Below are 13,641 nucleotides of genomic sequence, written 5' to 3'. Positions count from 1 at the left end.
TAAATCCCATGTCACTACAACCCCTCCAGCTCTTACAATCCCATCCCCATTTATTTCAGTGCCTTAACATAATTTTTCTAAGTCTCCTGCTATACACATAAATGTTTGTAATTTCCTCACCCTCCTATTGCAAAACAGCCATGTCCATTACCTCCCCACTAGTGTGCTCTCAGCTACCACCCAACCAAAGGTGCTAACCGGGCAAAACCGATGTAGTGCGACTGTAGGCATACCACGAGAGCTGTGGTCATGCTGTTTGTTTGGCTAGTGGTGGCACACCTGAATCCATGGGTAGCCAGATCAGTAAGTATTATCTGTGTTTAGACTCGTCAGCCACCACCTGCTCGCCAAGGGGCAAACAGAACATTGCTCCTTGGCGGCTTGCTGGCCCAACCAACCACTGTTGCTCCCATCTTTGGGAAGTACAACACATACCCTGATGGTAAGTTGCACAAACTTTATATGTACTGTAGAAAAACTCTTTTGCTCCCCTATGCTCCTGTTCTTTCCCATGCTTCTCTCACACACCATTATCACTGGTTGGGGGGATACTGGTTTGGAAGTTTTGCTTATACTAGCTCTGGGATCGCTCTGAGTAACATTGATAAAAAGTTTATCCTTTTGGCTCTTTTAAAAAGTTTGAATGTGGAGCTCACAAAGTATTTTGAATCCTTTAAAGAGTCAACAGGGAACTCATCAAATCCTGATGATATTTTATTTTTATTTGGAGATCTTCTGTTTGTGTTTTCAAATCTGTTTTTACTTTAACTGAAATAGCTGTTCAGATTCTATCACTTTGAATTTTGTCAACACAACTAGGAATAATCTGGGTTTTTTTCTCATTGAACATCTTCAGGCAATGCTGTAGCAACACAGATATATAACTAAAGGGGAGCATTTATATATCAAGGGATTCTTTCTTAACCTGATGTTTCAGTACAGCTTGACAGTGATACAGCATCTGGGCAGAAAAATAATTCTGTATTTGTGATCAACAGCAAATCCAGTAGGTATACAATATAAAGAAATGTCTTGAGTGGTGTATTTTAGCCTAAAGGCTTAAGGAGTTTCTTTAAATAAATATATAATTTTTCAGGATACTTTAATAAAAGTAGAATTTTGTTCAGGTAGTTTAATAGTTATCCAGGGAGCAACCCCAGAGAGACAAAAGCAATAATAGTCTGGATGGTTCACATCACCACTAGAAACTAAATGACATGATTTATCATCACTTTACTCCAGTTTTACACTCATGCAACTTCAAGGTTTAGTGAGTTGCACCAGAACATTGAGGTAATGAATAAGGTACCATATTCCTCTCTGAGCAAAAAATAACCCCTGTGAAAATATTCTGAAGTGTTGCTTAGGAATCTGAGGAGTGGAGTGGGGCAGATCACAATGTGAATTAAGTGTTGATAACAGTTTTCTTCCTGTGGCCAAATAATAATTCGGAACCTGATAATTTTAAATACTATGTGGTTAACTTCTCAATATGGAAAAAAATATCCATCTTTTTTCTAAAATTTTGCTAAATTCCGTGAAGCACTCTCTGTGAAATAGATATTCTAAAACATAAACCAAATTTCTTTCAGCCTTTTTCTACAGTTACCACCTTTTTCAACAACCTTCTCACAAATTATTTTCTCAAGTTAAATACCTTCTTTACCTTTTCTAGAGAAACATAAGGCTAGAGGTACCATTTTTTAATTTAACAGACAGGTCTCTGATGTCAAATTCTCTTTCTGATATCTACATAAGTGGTAGAAGTGGTATACAAAATATTTATTTTTATGAATAATTATCAGCTTTTAAAGAAGCACATTAGAAATCTCATCTATTTCTAGAATGGAACCTGGAATGAAACTTACCCTCATCAAACAGTAGTGTTTACATGCACGTTTGGCCCTTTTCCTCAGTTTTAGTCATTATTACTGTGTTCATTCTAAACAAACAGGATGAAATATTGATGTCATTGGCTAGACTATTGTCAGATTTGAATTCACCTTAGTACTTGATGTCTTTTGAATCATTGAGATCATTTTGAAAAGAGCCTTTTATTTTATCACACTTCTGCTATTTAACGTGCATTACAACATTGACTCTTTTGCTGATCGTCTTTGAATACTGACCATTTTCATTCAGTTTTGTACCAAGTCCACTTATAATAGTTGCTATACAGTTAACAATCTGAAGACAATACAAGCATGTAATTAATTTTCAAATTACTGTTCGTATGTACAAGCTTGAATGATGCAAGCTACATGTAAATTGTTATGAATGGTTTGACAGCTGAATAAAATAAGGGATTTTTTTAAAGTGTTATTAAGTAATCAAGGAAGTCTTCCAGCAGTATTCTATGTAAACAAGTGTGTATTAATCTAATTCTGTATCTCCTGCAGCTTCTAATAAGCTCTTGTTTTTATTTACGTTCAAGGAGATTGAAAGGGTAGTTAAATTATTTTAAGAGAGACATAATGTGAAATTTGTCCAACTCTTTCTCTTATTCTACAAGTTTTTAGACTGATGCATAAGAATGTGCTATATAACCTCCCACAGATGGCACAAGTCATCAAAAAGGATACTGATTAATGTCATGCTGAATCCTGATACGACTTGACAGAAACAGATGAGTCCTCTCAACCGACCATGAAAGTGCATTTGCTTATACCACATGTATTAGTCACAGTGTATAAGTTTATGAATATTTATCCATACAGACCAGATTTGGGGATCCTCTAAATATTATTGAAAATCCATTGTCATGGATTTCACGTGCTTAATGTAATGCTTTGGGGAAACATATATACGTGATAAATAGGAAAACAAATGCACAAATCAGTGCCTCTCACCATGTTCCCTCTCATCTGTCTGCTCAGTAATGTGCCCAGTGTCATCTCACCCTTTTCTGTACTCCTCTCTAGACCTTTTCTTGGTCTTTCTCCAAGTCACTGTGAAAGATCAACCTGCTTTATGAGGCAGAAGGTACAGGATTAAAACAAAACTCAGCACAAGTCTGTTTACTTGGAGTCCTTTTCCCCTTGGTTTTCCTACGTTTTTGCAGTAGATTCAAGCATTCTGGAACAGAAATGTTCTGACATTGGTATCTTATTCAGTTTCAACAGCATCCTTGGCAACTATGAGACAGTAAATCTAATGAACCTGCCATAAAAGACATAAAAGGAGATGGAGAGAAAGCCACAAAAAATGTGCCGAATGTACTCTGTATTATACATTATATACAGGAGGTCTAGCAGATCACCTAAGTCTGATATAATATTGCTTACTGGCTGGATGTAGGTCTTCACATTCAACAGTAATCAGTGAAATTAAGCAGCTGAAAACAAATAGGCAATCTAGACATGGCCTTCACTGTTTGAGGAGCGAAGTCACTATTGGAAAAATAAGTTCCATGGATTTAGTTCTGTGGTTTTTATACAGAGGATTAATCACTTATTTTAGCATAAAGAAATTGAAAAGTGTTGCTAATTCTAAATGGTAGCTTTTTAGCCCTGCTTTGCTGAGGTGGGACATTTTTTGGGGGCAGAAGGAGGAAGAAAGGATGATTCATTGGTAAAAAGTACAGAAAAAGGACAAATACAAATAAAAATAAAAAGATTAATAGCTTCATGCAGTGAATCTGACTTTTGAAAAGTGCACTGAACTAAGCAGAAGCTAAGCAATCACCTCAATGGAGCAGGAGCATTTGCAAGTGTTTGTGAAATCATTTCCCAAATCCTGAGTTTTAGTCTAGTTTTGTGCATGGGATTTTCCCCATAATGTTTCCTGGGGTCCATAATGAGTTAAGGAATTACTGGTCTTCACAGACAGTTGTGCTATACGGAATGCTCTAATTTAAGCCAGTAAAGAAGACATACTTCATGATCAGCCTAATGAACAATAAAAAGAGATATTTGAGAAAGCTTTATCTCATTAATATAGCCAAGCTTTCATCTCATTCTCTTCCGTGCTATCTTTGACATCAGGACTGAGCTGGCAAGCATGGTTACTTAGGCTTTCCGTCAGTCTAGTCTTAATCTCCTGCCAACATGTATAATCAAAATCTTAGGCATCTACATTACCTGCTTCTTCCTATTAAAAGTAATGTGAAAATAATTCTGCCTGAAGAGCTGTTTTAGGAAATGGAGGTTTAATTGACACCATCATCAAGAGCCCTTTACGGAAGTGTTCATAAAGAGGGTGCACATTTGCTGCCATACACTAATCACAAGAACGTACAAGGAATTTTAAATATTGCCTTCTTTGTTGTTTTTAACGCAATATCATTTTCTTACTTCCCACCCTTCCCCCTAAAAGACTGAAAATATTGTAGCTTGGTCTACATCAAAAGCCAACAAATATTCCAGCACTGCTCGTAAGCTCAACCGCACACAATCTTTCCTCCTTCTTACTGTAATTTACTCCTGAGGAGCAATTCTTTTGCCTCCCACATTAAAATACCCCAGCTCGGATCACAGTATTTAACAAAACTAATCCATAGTGCGATAAATTGAACTATACCAACCCACAACCTACCTGAGAGAGGCTTAAAATATAAAATTTAGTTCAAACATCATTCCAGTACAAAAACTTTGTTAGAAAGGCAAGGGAAAAAAACACCAAAAATTTACTAGAAAGGTAATGGAAGAAGATATTGTTTCCATTTTTTAAGCTATCCTCATAATCTCACAGCTACCAGTTTCACTGACATACATTATAGAGTAATCATTTGAAACATATATCTCACCAAATTTGTCACAGTAATAAAATCCTGCTCTAAAGAACATGCTCTGAGAAAACACAGGGTAGAGTCCTGTCAGTCTTACAATAACTTCTCCATCAGCAGTCAATTATTAGGCTATTCCTAGTGACAAAAATTGGTGAGACGTGCTACAAAGTAGAGACCTGAGCGACTTTGCTCAGGAGAAATTGCAACCTCGGAGGTCAGCAAATAATGTTCATTTTTCCCTGCCCCTGGCTTTCAGCCTTCATATTTTCCCATCTTTCCCTGGGGAGTCAGGAGAAATGGTGATTGCGGATACCAATTCCTTGCACTTCCCATGGAAATAAATCATCCCTCCCATATGGATGTGGAAGCCTAATTATCTACCACTCAGTTAAAACAAAGACACTCGCTGCACAGAAAGCCAGGGTGCCACCAAGAGAAAACCAACTGTATTGTGTTGTATTTATTTCTGCCTTATTCATTCCAGTTGAATATGGAATTACTCTAGATTTTTTGCAACTTTTTTTTTGGCAAATATTGCTATGCATTGTAATCAAAGGCTTCTATCCTTTTTTCCTCTGATGACACCCCATTTTTATACAGCCACAGTCACATAACACAAGTGTTAAACACAGCTCTTCTTTCTAATCCAACCTTATGCAACCTTAAATATTCACAGGTGACTATTCAGAAGATGAGTAACACTTATCAAAACTCCCATCAGTCCACACAAAGTTACAATACAATTTTTAATATTTGCACAGGTGAGTCAAAACAGTCTGTCTGGTATGACTGGTGACTGACTGCTGCTGCCAATGTCATGGCAAAAAGGGAAAGAAAGAAAACATCCAAAGTGTAAGAAAATGCTGAGCATGAATGAAACACAAAAAGGACTTAATTCAGGTATTTAAAAAATTTTTGGTTCGATTCTCACATTAAAGTCTCAAATGAACCTGACTGTCCACTTCTAAGAGATTTCTTAACCTGTTTACATTTCAGCCTGAATAGGTTAATTATCAAAAACTTTCTAAACATTGCATTTCATAAATTTATTATCGCAGGAATGAGCTTATCACTCCTGTACACAGACACTACATTGACTCACTGATATACCAGTGATCATAGTGCTTTGTCATTCCATGCAAGGCTCTGCAAGTTCTTTCCAACTGTATTAAATAAATACACTTAATGAATAAAAAAGTGACATGTCAACATGAACTCTCAGATATATCTTTTTTTTAAAAGGGGGTAACTGTGGTGTAAACTTTATACCCCCTCTGGACCTTGGAAGATTATGGTATCATTTTCAGTGGAATCCAAATTTCACTTGGTTAAACCTTTACGAGAAAGAATTACTCGTTGTGTGAGACAGTAATACCGATGTTTATGTGTCACCCTCTGAGAATGCCAAATTCCAGGACAAATCTATGTTTTTGCTACCTGAGTCACTGGTGGTGGCAAACCACATTTTAAATAAACGTTGCATTAGGACTTTAAAAATGTGAACCGCAAGCAATAAATTAAACAAATGCAGACAGATGATCCCCAGGGGATTCCTGGCACACCACAGGCTCTGAGTGCTTTTAAAGGGGTGGAAGGTTATCAAAAGAAAGACAAGTCCAGCTTATTACAGTATTGGAATATAATGCTAAGAGCTTTCTTTTCAAAAATGCTATATACCTATGAAGACCGTAAAAACTTTTGAAGGTACAGAAAGAGATGAGAGTATGAAAATAAAAAACCCCCACGTTTATCATTAACAAGCTAAAACTATGCAGCTGATTCTACCCACAATTACACGCGTAACTAACTTTAATCAGACCCTTAAGTCAAGAACAAACACTGAGCATGAGGACTGTAACAACTGTATTTAAAGTAAAAATGACATTCTCTCTTTGCCCTCTTCTGATGGAGCAGGTGATGGCAATGCAGGTGGCACAAAACACCCCCTGGCAACTCCTGGAACTTCCAAATACCCAGTCAGCAATATGAATATGTTTTTTTTACTTCATATGGTTGTTTCTGAGGACTCCTAGATACAAGTTGAATGCTTTATGCTCTCTGAAAAAGCAGCATTCATATCTAAGAAAGAAAGATTTAAATTACGGGTGGCAAAGATCCTATCAAATTCAGTGGGGCTATGACTGCATCTAAATATTTCAGCAAAACGACACATACTGAAGTTAAGGGAAAGCATCTCTTTCCTTCAATTGAAATGTAGGCCTGATTCTGGCAGTTGCTCAGTTTTATCAATCAAACAAGAAGTATCAAGCCAGCAAAAGTCAAATTTCAATTTAAAAAAAAGAGACAGTAACAGCTCCATCAAATGTACAAAACTAGACTTATATGAAGCTGAAATTTTTGACATGCAGAATAACTAATAGGTCAGAGTCACAGTGCTTGGTGTAAACACGTATTTCTTTATAGAAAAGGCAAGCAAATAGTACCTGTTATTTCTCCTCAATTGAATTAAAAGTATTTCTTAACACTTGCTTCTCAGAATTATGAAGCATTTTCTCTGTAATATCATTTTTTGGTTGTCTCTACTCTTATTCTCAGGAGAATCCAGCATATTTGCATCCATAATAAGGTTTTTCCTGTATTTAAGATGCTTTCCCCCAAACCACTTCCGTAATTGTACATATCCGCAACAGTATGTACATGTTCAATAGCAAGGAAATTATAAACATTATACAGCAGCTGGAATGGATTACATTTTGAAACATACAGAATAACTTAAAGAAATTTTGAGCCTTATCCAGTAAAGTCTTCCTCCTAGGAAACCCATGTGTGAATGAGGATCATAAAACTAGATCCTTTATTAGTAAGAAATAACAGACAGACAGAAAAAAAGGTTTTGCTTTTCTTACCTCTTTCAATAAAAACAATTTTGATAAACCAAAGCAGAAAGATAGATTTTTTTACTTGTGGAAACAAAGTAACAGTTGTAAGCTATACTAGAAAAAGGAAGCTTTTTCCTGATTTACTTTTGTTTTAGTTATAGAGACTCCAGCACTGGTTGGGTTCCACTGTACTCTGTGACTACAGACTGTACAAGCTACACAATGTATTCTGTATTCAATGACTATGCTTAATTTATAAAATTATATAAAAAAAATTTGTCATCTTCAGTAGGTACTATCTTCTCTCAAATAGGTTCCAATACTTTTAAAGTGAAATTATTATAGAAACATCCAATTATTTATAGGATTCAGGCTGACAAGCCATACACTTAAGCCTCTATATTGAATGCATATTCTACACAGCTAATAGTGTTATTCATATGCAGTCCCCTGAGAGATTTGGGTAATGCATCAATAAGCATAATTTCTAACTGTGGGTTGGGATTGCTCTTATTAATTTTTTTCCTCCAAGTATGAAATGCAAATTGTGAAAAGTAGAATTTGCATCTTAACTTGACTTACATATTATCTCTGCTTTGCACCTTAGGAAATTGCCAGATATTAAGTTACAGTTAAAGCTTCACCAATACCATCACAGTTTACTGGAATCAGAATAATTTTATTTTACTTCCTGACTCAATCGTATTTTGAACTGCAAGAACCATCCTTTGTCGCATTTTAAAAATATGCAAATTGCGAGCTATAGTTTGACTGTTATCAACGATAAGTAACATCTGTCTGTCTAAAGAAGCATTTCCTTTCATTGGATATCTCAGACTTGAAAAACAACCTGCTAGAAATCTGGATAAACCTGAATCTTGGCAGTTCACTGACCAACTAATTATTCTGAATTTCTACTTTATCCTAAAGAACATCTTTATCTCAGCAAATAATTAAACAGTTCACTTAGCAGACCTTGTTCCACAAATCCTAGTTCAGTTCTTTGCTGATCTCATGTCTATGCTACTTTCACTAAGCTTAATATTATCCAAAGCACATTTCAAAGTTTCATTAAAAATCTTGATTTAGTCCTTGAATAAATTGTCACAGTAATACTAGATGTCTATATAGATAAATACAATTCAACTCCTTTTCCTGCTACTGCACCAACACACAAAGCATGAGAAAGGCAGTACTCCTTCTGCTCTAATTTCTATGTTAAACAGACTTTTATTTGCATTCTTCTCAGTATTCTTGGTCATATCTAAGAATATATTTTCATTCCAAAGAACTAGAGAATTGCTACATAACTAGCCTCAACATCCATAAATCTAAAATATTTGGGGAAATAGAATCCTTTTATTTTTCATGACTCAGTATTTACTTTAAATGCTCTTAACTTTAAGCATAAACAGTACTTTCCTACCATACTTTAAAATCTTAGGAGAAATATATAAAAGTTAAGATATAATTCCTGTAATGTGATAACAATGACTGTGTTGAAAAACACTGTATTTTCAAAAAACAATCTGAAAGCCAAAAAGAAAATAAAAACTTGGATAATCTCCTTCAGTAAAGAGTTATTTTTTCTTCTGATTTAGGATCTTGTATCAATTGACTTACGATGCAACAATATAAAGACAGTGTTATGCTCCTGATCTTTGGTTTGTAACTGCCCCTTCATTGCATGGCAAACATGAAACAAGCACTGATGGTGTCAGCAAAACTTGCAAACGGAAAATAATTCTAAATAAGCTTTAGTTTGTTAAAGCAAGAACTGTGGGATATGATTTTAGGTGATAGCACCTTAGAGTATTTACATTACGAGTAAAGAATCAAATCTTTCTGCAGGTCTGTGCAGGAGAGCTCAGAAATAAGGATTCATTCGTGCATTTGCAAATGTGATCACAATCTGTTATTTGATCCTCCTGCCAAACAGAAAAGCATCACATGCTTGCAAGGGCTGTACATCTTCCATATTTGTGATGGAGCATTTCCAAAGGTGAAGGAATTTAGAGGTTAACTTCCTCCCCGCCTCTGCGCCGCCCCCGCAGGCTGGGGTGGTTTGCTTGGATTAGTAATTTTTTGCTAAGTGACACAATACAGGAAAACATTTTGGGCAGGACCCCAATGTACTATCAGCTTAAGATAAAGCCTTTCACATCATGTAGGATCTAGCCTTCCGTCAGTACAAATTACTGAAGAGGCTTCATAAAAAGCAACATCCATATTTGTGAACTGGATTATGATACTAATTCTACATCTCCCAACTTTTGACAGGCTGAAGAGAAGTGAAAATTATTAGCCAAGCAAATTGACTGAAAGCTTGATTAGCAGCTGGCAAAAGACTTAAGATGAAGTTCAAAACCCAAGAACTAAGCAGGGACACTGAGAAAAATAATCAGCAAAATGGAAATGATTACAGTTCGGCTTTCGTAATGTTCCAGGTAAATGGGGAGATCTAACATCTTCTTATCTAATCAAAGAATTAGCACTGCCACTGTATTTTTAACTAAAGAAAGGATTAAAAAACATATTCCAGTATCGGGCAATATCACATTTGATTTCTGAAGTCACCACGGGATCATAGAGAAACATGGATCTTCCACTGTCAGATACACCTTCACCGTACTGGAAGGCATGTCACAGACCAAGCAATGTTGTGACCTGTAGTGCAAAGCTGTTGTTTGCAACACAATTCATACATACTTAATGCAAAAAGAAAAAGGGGGATAGAGGCTGATAGAATGGATTTTCCATATGGTAAGCCTTAAAATATGACCAATTATGTTATAGCCAAGAAGAAGAGCCACTCTTCAGATTCAGCTCTGACTTGATTCTGTAAGCATATTAAAAATACTTTGCACAGTATGAAAAACATAATGTTGCTTTGTTTTTGCTAAAATTTGCCTTACTTAAAGGAATTAAAACAAAAATATCAATATCCTCTTAGTCTTTCCCCTACACACAGGACTCAGATGTTCATACACTGGGGATTACTCAGCCCAAGGCATCTATATTCTGCTTTGCAATCATTTGCCTCTGTAGGTTTTCTTTCCACAATCAATACTAAAAAGAGTGAAATTGTGTTTCAGGCAACACAGCCAGGCTCTCAAAATCAAACTGACTACACACAATGAGGAAAGGGCATTGTTCATTGTAATATACTAGACTCTAAAAGAACAGAAGAGCAGATTTTGACAGTTTTCTAGACCATTCTAAAAAAATATTATTTTTTTCACTAATAAAACAGGATTGTAAGTTTAAACATTCCTAGCTGGCATCAAGCCACAATCTTCTATGTCAAAATAAGATAATTCTCTTGCTGATTTAAACAGAAATCTTTGCAAATCATGGGAAATGTCTTTGTAGTCTATTTGTGTCCATGTCTGTTTAGACAGTTTATTATACATTGCATATTACAGATAAAAAGGGAAAATAAGTATTTTCAAATCTAACTTACCGCAGATGTTAAAAGAAAGATCAGTTTTTGAAGAAAATACGACCAATCATATTGCAGCTCCAAAGTAATTCTATGCATAACTAAGCACCTCCCAGATCATGTGAAAATATTTCCGAAAGTCAAGAGGAGTCATGTAAGAAGAAAAACACTTTTATTAAGTGTTATAAATTCTGACCCCCTTGTGTTTAAGAGTGAATTATTTTTTCTCCCCACTGATCTTATTTTCAAAAGAAGTATATTCTGGTCTATTAAAAATGGTATTGTGAATTAATTTCCACTGAAATTACAAAGACAGAATTACGGGATGGTGAAGTTTGAAGGGACCTCTGGAGATGACCTAGCTCAACCTCCCTCCTCAGCCAGAGCAGGACCATGCCCAGTCAGGTTTTGAATATTTCCACAGATGGAGACTCCACAACCTCTCTGGGTAACCTGTTCCTGTGTTTGACCACCCTTACCGTGAAAAAAGACACTCATAATGCTACTACATTCTGTGACACAACTTAGCTGAAGCTGTCCATCTTAGTTTGACACTTGCTATGAATGCACCCTTCTTTGCCTGCAGGGTTATACTGTAACATACAGAACATCATTTGAGTAGGCTTCAATCTATTGGCTTAAAGTTATCCAAGTCAATTAAAGAAAATAATTTTAGAATTGCCACTTTAGAGGTGTATTAAAATCAGTAAGTCATTGGGCCTGACAATTTAATCATTCACATCTATTCAAACCTGGGTAAAATTACTGTAAATGACTACACAGAATGCAACACAACAGTACTCGGTCTGAAACATGAAACGGCACAAGAAAACACAAAAAACCCCAAACCACAAACCCTCTTACATCTGTAGATATAAAAACATTTCAATACATTTGAAAACTGCTTACTTTTCCTTGGCTGGCAGTTCTGTCTCGTAAGTAGCCATCTTAGCTCCTTTTCCAGCAGGATTTGCTGTCCTTTGTCTTCGCTTTCTTCTTGGAGCACTATCAATGACATGTGGGCTACCCAGAAGGGAATCCCTTTGTTCTGGTGCTGCCAAAGGGAAAAAGACCAAAGCTGAAAAGAACTTGAATATGAAGTATCACAAGACAATTATTAAAGTCTCTATACTGCTAAGATGGGCTCAGATTTGACAGCAGTTGGTGTCCAAACAAACAGATGACATAAAGGGAAATTCAAAAAGACCACATTTAAACCAGAAAGATAATCTTCCCTCAACATCTCTTTGTAGTCAGTGCAGAGAAAGATGGGCAGTTATAAAGCAGAAATATACTGATGGGCTCCTCATTCCTACTTGTAGACTCTACAGTAACTAGAGAGGTAGCCTATAGAGCCCAGTTTCACCTACCTGAAGTTAGTGTTTGTCACCTACAGAATAATTGAGGAAGATGTGCACATGGCACAGGGAAAGGAGCTTGAGTGTTCTGCTTAATGCATGGCGTTGTTCAGACTCTTGGTCTGCAGTATGGACAGCAATACACACCCAGAACAAAAAAGAATTAAATAATTTTCAGTATCGATTGGGGTAAACCCTTGACAGAAGCTTATTGCTGTGATCAAGCACTGTGTTTTGTAATGTACTACCATGGACCATCAGGCAATAAATCCTTACAGGTTCTGCTGGACACTCCCTGAAGACAATGGGCAGAAAGACTGATGGACAGCCTGATGTCTGTTCAGTGAGGCAAGAAATCATCCATCCGGAGCAAACCCATCCATAAAAAGCAGTCACACCAGCTTACTGCTCTACCCGTGGAACAGGTGGCCCCAGCTCAGACTAAACCTCTCAAAGTGACAAAGAGTAGCTGCAGTCTGAAAGGAAAAAGGGAGAATTCCTAACACCTCGCAACCCAAAACTGGATAACCCATCTAGGTGTCCACTGACTCCTCTGCTGAAGGTAAGTAAAGTAGGCTCTGTCCAGGTTCATTTACCTACGATTCTAATATCCATCTTTACTGCATAAACCATGATTTCACACCTGGTTCACATTTATATTATCGTGTAAATTCATAAAAGATGCATTATCTACACTTAAAAAACCAAACCCCTCTCTCAAATGTCAGGACAACTGGATCCTTGCTAAGCTAAACCCCTCCCTTCCCTTGCTATTAATGCACTCAGAATATATGTGGACATTTTTATTCCAGCTATGAACATCCTGTAGCATGCTTTTATTTGGTATGCCTGCTTTAAAAATAAAATCTTTAATTACTTTGTATTTTCAAGATAATGATATCCAGAACAGCACACATATCAACTGAAATGTATTAAATAATAATGTGGTGACTGAGGCTGATGCTATTATGCTAACTTCCCTGATTATTCCTTTCTGTGTGTTTTAGGAAGGTTTAATCTTCACATGGATGAAAGATACCATAATTTGAGATTCAATACCGAAGGTTTTCACAGAAAGTAAATAATGGGTGCTATTTCTTCATTCCTTTCACAGTTGTTATCCACGTCTACTGAAAATGAAACAGGAAGAAAATATGCAACCCACAAGTAACATTTTCACTGTTTCTCAAAAAAATGTGTTTCTGACCAAGAACACTGCTAAATGAAACATGTAAATAGAGGCTCCCTAGAGCCAGTGCAACCACTGTTTACAAT

At 36.3% G+C, this 13,641-nt stretch overlaps 1 protein-coding gene across 8 annotated transcripts in view; it reads right to left on the bottom strand.

Moving 5' to 3' along the window:
- Positions 1 to 13,641, bottom strand: part of XRCC4 (X-ray repair cross complementing 4) — a 190,644-nt gene that overhangs the window by 55,114 nt on the left and 121,889 nt on the right. For all 8 annotated transcript variants that reach the window (XM_072860694.1, XM_072860697.1, XM_072860692.1 and 5 more), the window contains one exon: positions 11,918 to 12,062. In XM_072860694.1, the coding sequence (XP_072716795.1) occupies positions 11,918 to 12,062 (145 nt within the window). The remainder of the gene's footprint in view (positions 1 to 11,917; positions 12,063 to 13,641) is intronic.

This window comes from Ciconia boyciana, chromosome 4, assembly GCF_034638445.1.
Source record: "Ciconia boyciana chromosome 4, ASM3463844v1, whole genome shotgun sequence".
NCBI lineage: Eukaryota > Metazoa > Chordata > Aves > Ciconiiformes > Ciconiidae > Ciconia > Ciconia boyciana.
This window is presented reverse-complemented; position numbering and strand designations above follow the sequence as displayed.